Source organism: Sinocyclocheilus anshuiensis, unplaced genomic scaffold (assembly GCF_001515605.1).
Source record: "Sinocyclocheilus anshuiensis isolate Anshui unplaced genomic scaffold, SAMN03320099.WGS_v1.1 scaffold44, whole genome shotgun sequence".
In the NCBI taxonomy this organism is placed as follows: Eukaryota; Metazoa; Chordata; class Actinopteri; order Cypriniformes; family Cyprinidae; genus Sinocyclocheilus; species Sinocyclocheilus anshuiensis.
In genome coordinates, this window is record NW_015555746.1 from 374,029 (window position 1) to 391,386 (window position 17,358).

Genomic DNA, 17,358 nt, shown 5'->3' on the forward strand with positions numbered 1-17,358 from the left:
AAAAGCGCTATACAAATAAACTTGAATTGAATTGAATTGAATTTTTGATCAGTGTAATGCACCCTTCTGAATAGTATTAATTTCTGTAAAAAAATTAAAAAATAAAAATAATAATCTTTCTGACACCAAACTTTTGAACGGTATGTATCTAGAGAACATTGAATATATTCAAGATGTACAGGCATTACAATTTTGACTGATATTATTAATAAACCAATAATAGTTTTCATAACAGATAAATGGCTGCTAATACAATTATATACTATATATAATTTTTATATATTATAAAAACTAAAAAACACTTTAGTTTGGGGACCAATTCTCACTTATTAACTATGACTTTTGCCTCAGTAAACTCCTAATTTGCTGCTTATTAAAGGGGTCATATGATGCGATTTCAATTTTTCCTTTCTCTTTGAAGTGTTACAAGCTCTTGGTGCATAAAGAAGATCTGTAAAGTTGCATAATAAATTACAGAACGTTTAGCAAACGCTGAGGAATCAAATAAATAAAAAAGAGAGCCTCCATAGCATAACATGAAAAGTAAAGATAACAAGCTTTTCAAAATGAAAACAAAAAGAAAAGTAAAAATAAACTTGCTGTCGGTGACAGTGCTTGCATGTTCTTTTCCCCCCACAAGAATACCAACATGTTCACCTTTGGTTTAAGAAGCGGTCTTTTAATTTACTTCAGCATGAAACCCATCCATCGTTTCCTCAATATTCCCATCATTTTTGGTGCGCGCAGCTTCACGCTCGTGCTGAGTATCAACCAGGCTCTACACTATAATACAAATGCCTCGTTTATAATGGGTTTTAATGTTTTTGTCTCGTCGCTCCGGCCGGGACACGCCATCACAGTATGGTAAGGGGCGTAACATTTCCGTCACACGATTGAGGTATCCCAACGCACTAGATAGCTGGCCAATCAGAGCACACCTCGCTTTTCAGACCAATGAGCTTTGTAAAAATCGACGCGTTTCAGAAAGGCGGGGCATAAATGAGACACAATAATGTACATTTATTTGGAAAATAATGTGTTTTATGAACCTTAAACCGCATAAACACATTTCATTACACCAAATACACAAAATAATGTTCTTTTTAGCAACATCATATGAGCCCTTTAATAGTTAGTAAGGTTGTTGTTAAGTTTAGGTTTGATTAAGGAATCTAAAATACGGTCACGCAGAATAAGGCATTAATATGTGCTCTATAAGTAATAATAAACAGCCAATATGCTACTAATATGCATGCTAATAATAAGCAAGTTAATAGTGAGAATTGGTCCTTAAACTAAAGTGTAACCAAAGATTATATTTAACAGTAGTATTAAATTGATAGATGGTGGCAAAAATAAAATGTTTATAAAATGTTGGATGTTATTTCAAACTTATCATTATCATCATCAGCAAAAGATAAACACACATACACACCATACACACTCACTCAGTTTTATAATTCCTGATCAAAGCCAATTAGTCTCACACAATCATTAGATTCAGAACATGAACGTGTGCAATTGTCTTCCTAACTCCACATGGAAAGTCTATTTAACATCTGCACTCCACGGCTGATGCAGAGAGCCTGGGACATCAATTAACTGAAATTGGGTACATGAGACAATACTGCAGCAATATCTCTGTCCAGGAAGAGGATAATGTAATTCTGTCCTTTTTGTCCAAGCAGACAAATCCAAAACACACACTAAATACATGAACACACACAGAAACACACCCACGCACGCACGCACACAAACACACCAGCTTCCCATCTATTTAACGCATTGATTTCTCCTCCCTAGCTGAAGTATTACCATCAGCATCCTGTGTCTATGTTATATGATCTGGCTTCTTTAGAGAACTCGAGACATGTCCCTTTTAGAGCTGGGCCTTCAATCACAGCTGTCTCCATGCCAGTCCCACTCACAGAGAAAAATGACTGTACACTGTCTCTACGGCAATGCACGGGTATTCTCCCGGGAAAAGGTCTGAGGAGAGATGGAGGGCGCCGAGATATTGGCACGTGCACATTTACACAAGGCAACATGACAAGACAATCATCTGACCTCTTTTGTTCCTGGCTACCTCTTGTGTGGCATCAATTTTTAGACTTTTTCCCTCTGGCTATACAAAATGTCAAAATTGCAGTGCTCATTTGCAATTATGTCAGTTGCTGGTTAAAAGCATCTGGGTAAAGACAAAGAACATGAACAACATTGGCCGTCTACACAAATCTAGATCCTTTTATGCTGGCTATAATGCAACAAAATCGAGAATTTTATTATTCAGTTAAACTTTAATAACCAGCTATATGGCGCTTCCTCTAATAAATGATTTTATAGCATGAGAACAGTAAACCAAGACAGGCAGTAAATACTGAATTACTCACACACGTCAATACAATTCAATTCAACACATTCCTGTTTGTTAACAGTGTTATTCAGAGCAGTGTTATTTTAGTATATATATAATCTATTTTATGTCAATTAACGTTTATTTTATTTTATTTCAAGTAATAAAAATTATTTTTAATGATTTTTAGTTTTAGTTAACTAATAACAGTGGTTTTCAACTGGTGGGTAGAGGACAGCAGCGAGAAAAAAAAAAGTTAAATAAAAAATTAAAACATAATTGTGCATAGCTAAGATACTAATTATTTTTTATATTTTTTTAATGTTACCATTAATATTAAAATAATAATAAATATAAAAACAATACATATCGAATCAAATGATGCAGATGTCAACATGAACTGGTTGCCCTCATAACATGCCCTCTAAGAACATTTGACCCAAAATAAATTAAATGCAAATTCACTAGCATTTTTGCTTCTATAGCATGAGAACAGTAAACCAAGACAGGCAGTAAATACTGAATTACTCACACACGTCAATACAATTCAATTCAACACATTCCTGTTTGTTAACAGTGTTATTCAGAGCAGTGTTATTTTAGTATCACTGAGATACTATGTTTTTTTTATTTTGAACCAGTTTTATTTTTAGATTTTCCATTTTCATGTTTGTTTTATATATATATTTTTTAATATATATAAATATATTAATGTTACCATTAATATTAAAATAATAATAAATATAAAAACAATACATATCGAATCAAATGATGCAGATGTCAACATGAACTGGTTGCCCTCATAACATGCCCTCTAAGAACATTTGACCCAAAATAAATTAAATGCAAATTCACTAGCATTTTTGCTTCTGTACAGCAAAAAAATCTGGGACCTGAAGCAAACCCCAGCTAAGACACTCTGGTTTAAATCATTCACTACAGTAAGGTCTGGACTAGAACAGAATGCATATGTAGCATGACATATGCTGCTAACAGGCAGTCTAGCACAGTGGGGCAATTTCACCACAATGGAATGATTCAGGATACGATTAATATGTTCTTCAGAATACAGACTACCTCAGAGATTCCAGAAAGCTGCAATGTAAAAATAGCTTCCTAGCTGCATCAGCCTGGCTTTATATTATCAACATTCCTGCAAAGAGGAACAAAGAGGTCAATTCACAAATTGCCTTACAAAATAAGCTTGACAAAAAAATTCAGCAATGAACTTTAACTTAAACTAAAATATGCTGCCATGTTGGTCGATAGATACATTTAAAAACTAAAGCAGTCCAGTCAATAATGCAACTGAGGAGAAAGAGGAAAGCTGTAATTAATGAGTATCAGCAACACTGGGCATCAGCTACTTTTAAGTGCCATGACATGCAACTCTGCTTTAGTTGACATTAACAATCTCCAATTAATGATGCATACGTGCTGCTTGCCATTCATTACACAATATTTTTTATATAGGCCTTATAAATGTCATAAGACTTATAAAGTACTTCTATGGGAAATGTTTCACAGTAGGATATTGGAATTGCCTTTCTCTTCAACAAAAACGCAGCCTGGACATTTTGCTAAATATCCTAATTTTATTTGAATATGATCATATTTTCCTCCATCGAACACTAACGGAAATCAGTACATTTAGATATTTGGGGTGATTTTTCCTGTGAACTGTTCCTTCAGCATTAAACACACTGAAATAAATAATGCCTTTCCTGCTGTTTACTGTCATTTATTAATTATGCCCACTATCAATGTATGTACACGATTAAATGAGCTCTATTATGTAAATTGCCCATTAACTTTCGCCATCATTTATACTGTTGCCTTCCATGTACATTTTGGTTACTTTTTTGCAGTACCCACGTGTTCATTCAAAGGAAACCTAAAAATGAAAGTATAGTGAGTTGTCATACAATATAAAAAATACTTTGAGGCTCTAGATAAGCTGTGCTCCAAGAACTTTCTCCAAGAACTTTCTCCAAGGTCATCTGCCTGTAATGATAGGTTTTCTGTTAAAAGGATTTCAACTGGAAGCTATAGATGGCCTTGAAAAAGACAGACAATCCCTGCAATTGGCTTTCTTCATTCTGAAGATCATCCAGACTGCAGTAAGTCCATAGTGTCGATAGAGTCAGTAGGTGTCTGAATAGTGATGGTAAGCAGACCGAAAGAAGTTCAGTCTGCCATTAAGAAACCTTTTTTTTTTTTGACACAGGAAAACCAACTAAACATAAACCAAAGCCTAAAGGTATTAAAACACATCCCTTAGCAGCAACCATAACAAGAAAAAAGCCCACAAAACCTCTGCAAGCAATCTAGTCTAGTTTATTAATAGGCAAACTCAAATGACACAACTGACAACTATGTGTATTTATCCAGTCCTATAGCCAGCTAGAAACTAACACAATTTACACAATTAGCATCTGAGTTCCATTATATCTACCTTCAGGCTGTGTAGAGCTTGGAACCATGTTTTCCAGCGAACAGAGTGATATAAATGAGATACTGAGCCGCAGCCACTGCTGAGGTTTTAAAACACCGCCTGGCGCCAAGGACCCCTGCCAAAAACACAAACCACCTGCTCTCCCCTTTACTCAGATCACAGAGGAGGAAACTCATGGAAAATGACAGAAGGAGAAACCAAAAAGAACTAAAAACAAAGCTCAGATCACATGACCAACACATATTATCACGATCAGTGGTTTAAAGGAGTAATAAAGGAAGGAAATGGGGAAAAAAAACTTCCACTTGAGTTTCTTGTCATGAGGCTTGAGCTTTATCAATGCAATTATGAAAAGAAGGCCTGAATATGGTCATGCCAGACTCAGACTCAGACAGCACACCCACAGACCACCCACAGTCTGTTCCCAACCATCTGATGCATACTGAACACAAAAATGGCAAGAACTGTCTGAAAATTTGCAGTTTCATTTTGGATTGCTTTATGCAACTTTTTGGAGTTGGGGTGTTTACAAGGTTAACACAATGTCCAAATCTTTGAAAGTTACTAAGATGTGTTGGCACTAGGAAGCAAACTAAATTTCCACAACTAGAATTGCATAATTGCACACTGTAGCATTTTTAAATTAGTACTTTTGATAGCAAAGTCAACACAAATGTCCATTTTTTTCTTAAGCCTGGTTGTGAACAGACATTGCTGTGCAGTTATTTGAACTGCAGTTTAGAACACTTTTTTCCTTCCATACCACATCTATTACTGTAGTATCAACTATTTAAGATAAACCATGAAAGGTACCAAAACAAAAGCAAACCATGGTTTTTCACTTTGTATGTACAGTATAAGTTTTTTTTTTTAATGCACTAGACTATATGTCAATAGTCCAAACTCTTAAAACTACAGTTTATCTCCTTGCCATTCCAATTCTACATACATACTATAGAGAAACAAGTTTCAAACCAAATGTAGTACCTACTATACAGTATTCAGTATTCGATTTCAAATATAGTGACCGAGACATATGCAAAATAAAACCACTACTAATAACGTCCTGTCCTGGGGTGTAACAGGAGGCATTTGGACTGTCCTGCCCCGCTTCTGAAAGAGGCAATGGGAAGCTGGCAGACCCTCACTGCCAAACCCTGACCCATTACATAACACACTCCCTGTACAGACATTCTGATTATGACAAGACTGAAAAGGAGAGAGGACAAGCAGCAAACAGTCCTCATCCACCCTCCCCATCCTTCGCTCCTCTGCGTGAGGGGAAAGACTAAAAAGTCTAATTCTACAGCTCCAGCTATTTCTCCACTTGGAGCCTCTCTATTTAAATGCAAATAAAGCTGTGTGGCAGCTGAACAGCTTGGGTGGAGGTGAGGTGCACAGCCCCTTGGTCCTTCTGGGGCCCTTAACCTGGCACTCAACCACTGGGTCTTAAAGCTTTTCATTCATTAGCAACCAGCTGATCAGAAATTAATTAAGGGTCTCAGACAATTTCTAAAAAAAAATTTTTTTTAAAACTTGTGAGTAGTTGATCCATAATGTGTCCATCTCCTTTTTTAATTCATATCTAGATGTTGGGTTAGCTATAATTTGCAAAATGTATCCATTAGGTCCCCAAAATTGTCACCATTTCCCTTTTCAACACTTTAATGACCTTTTTTGTCTTCGCTAGGTCATTTTAATTGCTCCTGCAGTGTGACGAATGAATTTTGAAGTACAAACATCCCAAAGCCCCTCAATTCAAAGGTCATAAAAGCTGTGAAATGGTTTTAAAAATTTCAGGACATATTAACTTTGCAACAGTATTTTATGTCAACTACCCATATATAATAACAATAATTAAATACTTTAAGAATATATTTTTGTCAGCTAACCTAAAAAAGTTTCTAACATTTATTATTTATTTTATTATACTATTGTTATTTATTTTATTATTATTAAATATACAAATATAATTTGAAAATATCATATTAAATAATATAACTGTAGATAGTAACTATTTAAAAAATAAGAATTTTTAGATATTATGATTCAGCCTATAATATGAAACTAAATTAGGTTACAAAATGAAAGTCATTTTCAAAAATAAATAAATACATACATACATACACCAGTTAGTGTTGTTTTTGTCCAGTGGACATCCTTGCACAATGCTTTGATTGAATATTAGTTCCAATGGCAATAGTCACTGTCTGCATGCATTGAGAGTGAACGGGAAGGGCATTCTATGAATCACATAACTGTGCGGCACTAAGCAGCCCTGCACAAACTGTTGAGTGGTGTGTTCGTCTGTGAGTGTGTTTGTGTGTGGTAGGACCATGAATCACTGCCGACCACTCGGCCTGGACCGCATTAACCTGTCATTTACATTCCTGCTGTGTGATGTATGGTCAATGGGGTCTGGCTCTGGAGCAGGTAGACCAATTTACAAGCCTCATATGATAAAAAGAATTTAAAACAAAAGGGAAAGACACTCAGGCACAGATGTTTCCCAGTTGTGTTACAATAACAAGCCTAGATGTACTAGTTTGTCTAAAGTTTTCTCTTGTATTTCCGAAGCATTCAACGATCCCCTTTAAAGCATTGTCGCCACAGTCATACCATTCAGAGAAACTATCAGTCAATCTTTGACTACTGTGTCATATCTCACATTGTTTGTAGCATACTGCAATAACATATCATACATGGCTTATAAAGCGCAAACGGTCAACTAACAATTCAACAACATGCATTTTCAACTCCAGAAAGATTCTAACACCTGAGGAAATACAACACGGGAAAGTTGGCGGACGAATCTTTCATTTTGTTTCCTTAGTAAAGAGGGTAACAAGCAAGAAACTTACGTGAAGATAAAACTGTTTCATCAAGTTAAACCTGTTTTTTTTGTTTGTTTTTTGAGTACATACCCCATTTTCTTTCAAATTGAGCTCTTTTGAATGACTAGAACAAAAAGAAGTCTGAGAAAACCTCAGACAAAGAGCTAAACATTAAACAAAAAACTGGTAGAACTTGTTGCAAAGAATTGTCCGCATACACAAGAAACCAGCTTTATTACATTTCAGAATATAATTTTCTTACATAATTAAATTCCATAATATAGTTTTGTGTCTTGCTAGACTAAACTAGACTACAAGGTCAAAAAAAAAAAATAATTCTTTACTGCTCAAACCCGAGTGTAAAAAAATTAAGAATAATAATTGGCTACAGTATGACTAAAAAACTGTGCCATGTAAAAACATGAAAAATTAAAATTCTGCAGTATAGTAAACACTACATATTTACAATTATTATAACGTTCACTTCTAATTTTATATCTGTTTTATAAATCACCCAAAGTAAATCTTCTAAGAGATTTTACAAGGAGCAAAATAGTCAAAACTGTCATTCCAAATCAGTATGATTTTCTTTTCTATGTATTACAAAAGTAAGTGTTTAGCAAAATGTCCAAGCTGCTCTTTTTTCATACAATAAAATAGACAGTAACCAGGGACTGTTAACTTGTGCACATTGGTTCTTTGTGGTCACCAGACACATGAAAACCAATAGCATTTGAAGTCACGGATGTTGAATCTGGCGTGAAGTATCTCAAGGCTCCAATTGTCTGCAAACATGAATAAGATTTTCAGCAAATACATTCCACACAGAAAGCTCTTATATGGCTTCGGAAGACTTGGATTATAGTGTGTGACGGCTATTGACTATTTTCCTGATGCTTTTTCGCCACTTTTTGTCCATTTTGGGGCTTAGAAGTACAAATCACCATCCACTTTCCAAGAACAGCTAGAACCTCGGACATTCTGTCCTATCATCTCTTTGTGAAGAAAGAAAATCATACAGAGTTGGAACAACAGCCTAAAATCACGGGGAAGAATTTGAATTTTGCGTGAGTTATTCCTTCAAAGAGCTTTGTCAACACAGTTATTAATATTAGAACTATTTAGTGTCTTTTTATTTTATTGGGTCTAAAAATGAGAGAAATAATTTGATTGTCGAATACATGTAAATAGCACATCTAGCATATTTGCATTTGACCCTCTTCTGTATTCATCTTGACAGCTTGAAAGGCTCCTGTGAATTTCAAAACATTAATTATGCAATTTGCATGTGCATGTGTCAGGGGCGCAATGCTTCTGTTTAATTAAGCAAGGTTCCACGTGGAAAACATGCATGAGCAGGGAGTGGGCGGGTTTATGCTAATTTACTCTCAGCTGCTCATAAGGATTGTGTATAATCTTAACAGGGGATTTCACCAGCATGCATATTATGCTAGTTTTTTGCGCAGTGAATGGTTTGCGATGGTTGGGTCTCTTTAGGGCCGTTTCAGGAAGCTCGTAATGAAATGCAGATTCAAATCACTTCTGTCACAGTGTGAGTTATTGCTACCTGGCGGGATTCATACACTAGAGACAGAAGTTATCAGGATGATTTGGTGATTACTGTTCTGTTATTCACATGGTGATTTGACTGTGTAGTATGCATTGATGAGGACTATAATTGGACTGAATATCATTACCGATATGACATCATGAAAGAACACTGAAATGTGTCGTTAGTATTTGCGGCCCTTGGGGTTAAACAGGTTTCATTTGTTGCAAAAAATGAAAATTCTGTTATAATTTGTTATAAATTTCAGTCTTATTCACTAATCTGGATTAATAAAATAAAAACAAATTGAAAATTATACCATTTACAATAACTATTTTGAATATATTTTAAAATGCTATTTGTTTTGGTGATGGCAAAGCTGAATTTTCATCAGCCATTACTAATATGCAATCATTCTAATATGCTGATTTGGTGCTCAATTATTACTAGAATGATTTCTGAAGGATCATGTGACACTGAAGACTGGAGTAATGCAGTGATATTCCAAAAGATTCACCCACAAAGTTTAAACTACTCCACCTTGTCACGGAAACGGGTGTGTGGCGGCAGGCAGGACGACGAGGACGACAACGATTCCGATAATGACATTTATTGTAGACACAACAAGGCAGGTTCAGGTAGGTGAGACACACACTCGGGGTAACATTAACAATAACCACCATGGCGGAACTGGGGGCTCAAGTAGCCATGGCGGAGCCGGGGACTCGGGAGGCCATGGCGGAACAGGGGGCTCAGGTTGCCATGGTACACACACTCGGGGTAACATTAACAATAACCGACAACAATGCTCAGACAGACAGGAACTAATATGGGGTGAATAATTAGAGGCAGACAGGTGAGCACAATGACGGTGATTAACTAATGATTAGATGGGCTAAACCAACACAAAGGGAAGAAACCACAACAAACAGTCCACAGGGGCGCTACACACCTCTTTCTTTTTTACTCGTTCTCTTTTTTGTACTTGATTTTGCTTTACCTTTCATCTTTTCAATCTTCATTCTTACATTATTCATTGTGCCTTCAATTATTCACAATATTTTTAAAAGTTGCTTAGCTGTTCCCAACCTCCTTTTCGTACATTATGTAGGCTAAATGTTCAGTGATGATTATATATGCAGCCCTTCACCAGCTCACGTCTCTGAATTTCCACTTAACATGTTTTACTTCACCACCGTTCTCTAGGGTTTACATCAACAGAGAGGTGCCAGACAGCAGGGCAGTTAGTGTTAATGGCTCCAGAGTTGACAATGTCACTATTGTTTTGCATTTAGTTTTATTAGTGAAAATGGTGATTTGGGTATATGGAAATATATAGTCTCATTTGCACCAAACACTTTACTGATTTTTACAAAGAAATGTATCAATATAACATAAGCTAGTTGACCACATCAAGATTATATTGCTATTGTTTTTTATCCAGTCAATCTGCTATGGCAAATTGCTGTGGTTACAGGAAATCAAAGGGTCGCCACTAGCTAACAGAGCCCCAACATGAGTCTATGTCATGGGAGTCCATCTGGCAATAACAAGCCACTCTGTGTCATTCGTAGCTTGCTGCTCAAAAGGCTAATGATTGAAGATAAAGCTCATTACTATTCCAGACTACATCTCCCTTGTGTAACCACCAGATCCGGACTTGACAAAGACTGACTATGGTCTGTGAATTTAAAGATCACCAAACAACATGCGTTACCAAAACCAAATACAGTAATAAAAACCAATACCTGGAACGAAATGAAATACTTCATAAGAAATTATCTATAAAATGGAGCATTCATGGATAATAATAATAATAATATAAATAATGTATTATAAAATACATTATAATATATTAAAATATTAAAAATGTTTATTAATTCTTAACAATTATTTAATAAAAATATATCAAATGTATTAAATTATATTGTTTAATAATAATTATCATAATTATTATCACCATCATCATTACTATTAAATTAAAATATATTACTACAACTAATGTTAGCAAGTCCAGCTGGATTTATACATATTCTGGCATTTTCTAAATTCTTTGGAACAATTTATTTCCAGACGGGGGAAGGGCTGGTCCACATTTTAATGTTAATGGCATTTGTTCAAAAAGAGAGTGGCAGTATTATAGATCACAACAGTTATGTAAATCCAGAGTATGGGACGGGCCCCTCTGTGCTTTAGAGCCATGTGGCCTTCTCAAACACTGAGGGGCAAGACTCTCTTTTAACAAAAGCTACTCAAGCGAGAATCACATCAGAGACGTTTAGTGTAAAGGGTTCCTTGAGTAGAGGAACAAACTTTGCAAATCCCACCAGATTCAGTGTGCATCACATTACACTTAATCCCAGCAATTCAGGACGGCCAGTTTTAAACGCTCAATATTAATAAAGCAAACTGGGAGAAATTACCAAACCCCGCTCTGCTGCATAAGCAAACACATTTTAAATGGATGCGACTGGTAAAGTGTTCTTACTATTAACCATTAATAATTAATGACTATTCTCAGTTATTATTCACCCTTTCTCTGGGGTTTACAAATAATCCAGGCATTCGTTTCAATGGCCAGAGTCCTTTGAACCTTCACCGTCATTGTCAAGTAGCCAATCAATGAATAAACTGCTTTTGCAACGCCCTTTCAGACTAAACCTAGTTAGTTTCTAAACACTGAAAAGCTCAACAAACAACAAATATACACTACAGACACTAAAATGCTTTGTGAATGGACACATTTAGTCAAACACCAACTGTCATTCAGGTCCATTGAGGGGGAAAGTATCTTGTAAACAGAGGGGTACAATATATAACATCTGTGCATCTAGTTCACTATAACAGATCACCAACTAAAACATCCTCACTTGATCACTAGAATACTTGTCTTTACATACATAGTGACTATATATAGATCTTTGTTTATTTCCCCTCAATACAAGATCTGCCCAAAAAAGGCCCAGTAAACTGTAAACAAAGAAGAAGAATTAACCAAGCTCGCTGGTCGCCTTGAAGTTCCACCCATTGTGCAGAGAGCATGACACTACAATACACCATTCTACCCAGCAACAAAAACCCTCACCCAAGCTTCTCGTTTCCACCAAAACACAATATGTGTGCACAAACACTTAATGTGCAGACCATTAATAGCTTAATAAGTGGATGGAGTCACTGCAATAAAACACATTTGAATATATCAAACCATTCCTGTGGCTGCAGGACACCCTGTGTCAACAGAATCAAAGTTACTAATGTTGTTATTGTTGGACACATTTTTGACATGAGGAAGGGACAGATGGCTACAAAGCAGCAAGGACATCCCACCCATCTATTGCACAATGCAACTTCAGCCAAACAAACACAAAATCAAAGACTGGGGTAAGAAGTGGCAGCAAGACGCCAGAATGAGAGGCAATCAGGTTTTAATGCACAAATGCCAAACCATTATTGTTGTCCTGTTTATGAGACAAGTATCTATGCCAACTGCTACTAGTAACATTACGTATGTAATGACCAGTCAGAATGGCTACTTTAGAGTAAAATAAAAAATGCTACAAATGGAATTCACACTAGTGTCTAGCAAGTGTGTAATAAATAAGTACTAGCAAAATCAATACTGCTAACTATTGGGGTAGTTAGTAATAAATACACTAATACTAAAAAAATAGTTACTAGCATGATTGACAACACAACAACTGGAAAAACATACAGTACTAGTTGGAAGTGAATAGTGATGTCAGAACCAAAGATGCAAAAATATGTTACCAGTAACAATGGACTAGTTACATATCACTGTTGTATAGCTAGCTAAAGAATAAGTACTAGTATGTAATGAAGAACGTAGCCTACTAACTGTGACAACTAGCATCTAACGAATAAGTAGACTAATGGTTTAATAAATAGATACTAGTTAAATTAAAACCATGGATGAGTACTGGAGACATAAAATAGCTACTAATTTTAATGAATAAACGTTACAGCGACTTAACTAAGTAATCTTTGTTTATTTAGAGAAGCCGGTTATGAATCGGATCGATATAAACATCCAAGTATCTCGCTACAGGCCAAGTGAAATGATGTTCATGTAAACTCCTCAGATCGATTCATTAAAAGGCAAGCATACAAACCTTTCACTTGCGTTTCATACTCCGCAATGATCTCCTTGTCCTTCTTGATCTTCGTCTGAGATGACATTTTTCTTGAGGTATAAATGTAGAATCCAGTGATATGTTGAGCCTTGCGCGCGAGCTCCCGACTCTCACAGTTTCCAGCTTTTTTCCCCCTTCTTCCTCACCGGTACCTATCAGAAGTGTTCTTCAATTTACATCTGCTGGTAATCCTGATACTTTCCCCTGCGGAAATAATAAGCACAAGGGCAGCTGGAAGCACCCCGGGCACACCTGCGCGTTCTCAGATCCCTCGCGTTCAGAAGAGCTGCTGGGCTCGGGGAGAGGCTGCTTCTCCTTGCTCAAGATCTGCCATCTGAAGTGACTGAAGAAAATACAATTCCTGTCTACAAGAAGAGGTTCCGGTATGAACGATGGCGTTGTGCCCATGCCGTTTATGTGGTCCTCAGGTCCGCGTGCTCTGGAAGGATGAGTTGGGAGATGGCATAATCTGAGCTTGATTGGGCTCCGTTGCATTAGAATCTCAGCGGCAAAGCAAAAAACATACTAGCGCCCGAGCGTCGTATGAGACTCCTCCTATTGTCGAATTCACTCCCTCAACCAATCCAATCAGTTCCATATGCACCCCTCCCAGGGCACACACACACAAACACACACTCTCTCACACAGGGCGTTTCGTTTACACTTCCATTCTTTAAAGCCAATGTGTTTAGCTCAAGGTATCATTTTCCTCAGAGGTATCAATGTGTTTGTTTTTGTCCCATTTCTCATAGCTATTAACTAAAATATGGAGTTATAGGCTACACACAATAGATTACATAAAGCTGTAAGGACCCAGACCAACACTTGACACAATTACCTTTTAATACACGCATCACTGCCACAAATATCATTATTGCAAAATAAACCATGTCAGGGTGATCAAAGTGATCCTGAATAACCCTGAAGAAGGTTTATTTTGCAATAACTAAGCAGAATGTGCATTAATCTTACTACTTACCAAACAAATAAATACATGGACATAACGATTTGAGTTAAAAATGTAAAATTATTTTACTATGTGAGAGGAATGAGGAACACTAAACTCAACCTGTTGAGGTTTATTTAAAAAAAAATTGACCAAATAACTGTATTTTATCCTATTTATACAGTTAGTATGAAAAATTTAATTGCATTGACAATACCAATATGACTTTTTATACCTTACTTCTAGAGGCCACAGAGAGATTTAAAGGGGTCATATGATGTTGCTAAAAAGAACATTATTTTGTGTATTTGGTGTAATGAAATGTGTTTATGCGGTTTAAGGTTCAAAAAACACATTATTTTCCACATACTGTACATTATTGTTTCTCCTCTATGCCCCGCCATCTGAAACGCGTCAATTTTTACAAAGCTCATCGTTCTGAAAAGCGAGGTGTGCTCTGATTGGCCAGCTATCCAGTGTGTTGTGATTGGCTGAATGCCTCAAGCGCGTGACGTTACTGCCCTTACCATATTGTGATGCCGTGTTCCGGCTGGAGTACAAGACAAAAACATTAAAACCCATTATAAACGAGGCATTTGTTGCATCCAGTGGGGACATAATTACGGATTATAATGACTTATACTGTCTTTTGCCGCATAAACGTAAAACCATGTCTGAAAGGAAAAATTGAAATCGCATCATATGACCCCTTTAACGTGACCACAACCATACAGGAAACAGTTGCTGGATGATGGTCATTCAGAAGTGTCATTTGAATACTGCAACTGACCAATCAAAATGCATACTGAGATGCATCACAAAAACACACACACGAATGAAAGGAGGAGATATTAGTCAGTCTCAGGTCACTATCACTACACAGCATTGCATTTGTCAGTTTAGTCAGGAACATGGTTAAAAGGGTGATAGTTACCTGAAAAACTGGGAATGGAGGCTCAAACCACATTTCTAAACCATGTCACACACACATTCATTCCTGTCCTGTAATTCATGAGGAAAATGTGAGGTCTAAAACTAAGGATGAATATATGATGGTTGCATACAATCTTGTTTTAAAGGAAATAAGAAACAAACAGCACAGATGTTCAATTCACACTAATTTTCTGTGGGTGTTTCATAATTAGATTTGCATAATATGGCAGGATGTGTTAAAATGTGTATTAATTTAACATCCAATTTGTTTTGCATCTAAAACCTTGAGTGCTCAAGATGAATTTAGGATGTCCAAAACACGAGCTCTGTTCATTCAGGTGTCAGAGATGTTCAAAGATTTGATGTTCTGAGAACTGAGACGGTGGCCTGACAGTTCCTGTCAGCGAGGTGTTTAAACCTGCGGTTTTAGAGACCCACATCATAGCTCTGTCATCATGTCATTTTATCTGCAATCTTGCAGTGCAGAAGAAAAGCTCTTAGTGAAATGGTCTGTGGTCTGAGTGACACTACAAAACACTGTAAGATGTGAGATTAGAATTCAATGACAAAATCAATAGTTAAATGGGCATCCAAGCTATCCTATACATTAACACAGCATTCTCACTCAAACACATGGTGAGAAATACATAGGACCTATATCTCACCTACTATTGTGTCATTTCTTTCAGAAAATTATTTCAGTGTGCTGCATTACTCTGTGGTATATTTATAGATGTGGGTTTGCATATCACTACCATACTGTTAACATTGTCACTGATCTATCCAACACAAGCAAAAAAAACTTTAGTGTTTCTGTAGCCAACCAGCAAGAGTGTCTTGAGCAGTGTTTAATACACAAGACTTGACCTTTTCAAAGCACACTTTCACAAGCTTGAAAACTGAATTTTTATGATTATGATATCCAGTCTTCAGGTAGACTTTATTACTGATCTTTGAATGATTCATAAATCATAATCAATGCCACCATACGTTTGGTCACAAGTTTGTTTTGTGAAGCATCAATGAAGCCAAGTAATGGCAAGCAGGGCTGTTAAACATCCAGAACTGAATTGTAAATGCCTTTTAAATTCTAAATCAGTTTCTAAATTTTAATTACTGCAAACAAACCTATTTTAAACACGTCAAAACCCTCGAAGTTCGATAGAATGATAGATTGAATGAACTATAGATTGATAGATAACTAGAATGACAGACCGGTCCGGTAGATAGAATGAACGATATAACAAACGACAGATAGTTAGAATTAGAGAGACAGAAAGAAAGACAGATGATAGTTACATAGACAAAGAATAAATGATAAAATGATAGAATGAACAATAGATATCTAGAACTTAGACAAAAAGACAGAAATATAGATATATAATAGACAACAGACAGACCAGCAGACAGACATATAAAACAAACAATGCTAGAATGATAGACAGAACAAATGGCAGATTGCTAAAACAACAGGCAGACAGACAAACAGGTAGACTGAATGAATGATATACAGATTAAACAACATATTTACAGACAGAATAAATGACAGATAGCTAAAACAACAGGCAGACGGGTAGACTGAACAGTCGACAGAACGAGCAAACGTTAGAACGATAGATAGATAGAACAATAGACAGAGGCGGACAGTAGTGAAGTATTTTTACTTAAGTAAATTTTAAAAGTATCTGTAGTTTATCAGTGTTTTTCTTTGGAAAACTTTACTTCACTACATTCCAAACATAATGTCATACTTTTTTACTGCACTACATTTCATAAATAAAAGTTGTTTGTTTTACCTTAATACTTAAACAATGTAGTGCTTTCTTGTACTCAAGTAAATCTTTGTTTGAGTTGCTTTTACTTGAGTAAAAGAAAGTAATAGATTTCTAATGTAATTAGAATTAAATTATATTTAATATGAAACGTAATGCAGTAAAAAGTACAATAGTATGCTTTGGAATGTTGTGAAGTAAAGTTTTCTAAAGAAAAACACTGATAAAGTACAGACACTTCAAAAGTACTTTTAAAGCAGAGTAAAAATACTTCACTACTGTCCACCTCTGACAATATATAGAACGATAGATAGAATGATAAGATAGAACAACAGACAGACAGACAGACAGACAGACAGACAGAC

General features: G+C 36.0%; 1 protein-coding gene across 3 annotated transcripts in view; it reads right to left on the bottom strand.

The window, feature by feature from the left end:
* LOC107673571 (SLIT-ROBO Rho GTPase-activating protein 3-like) overlaps positions 1-13,865 on the bottom strand; it is an 85,693-nt gene extending 71,828 nt beyond the window's left edge. For 2 of the 3 annotated variants that reach the window (XM_016467200.1, XM_016467198.1), the window contains exon 1: positions 13,322-13,865. In XM_016467200.1, the coding sequence (XP_016322686.1) occupies positions 13,322-13,388 (67 nt within the window). In that variant the 5' untranslated portion in view covers positions 13,389-13,865. The remainder of the gene's footprint in view (positions 1-13,321) is intronic. The other variant, XM_016467199.1, reaches the window with a different exon arrangement.
* Between the last annotated feature and the right edge of the window lie 3,493 nt (positions 13,866-17,358).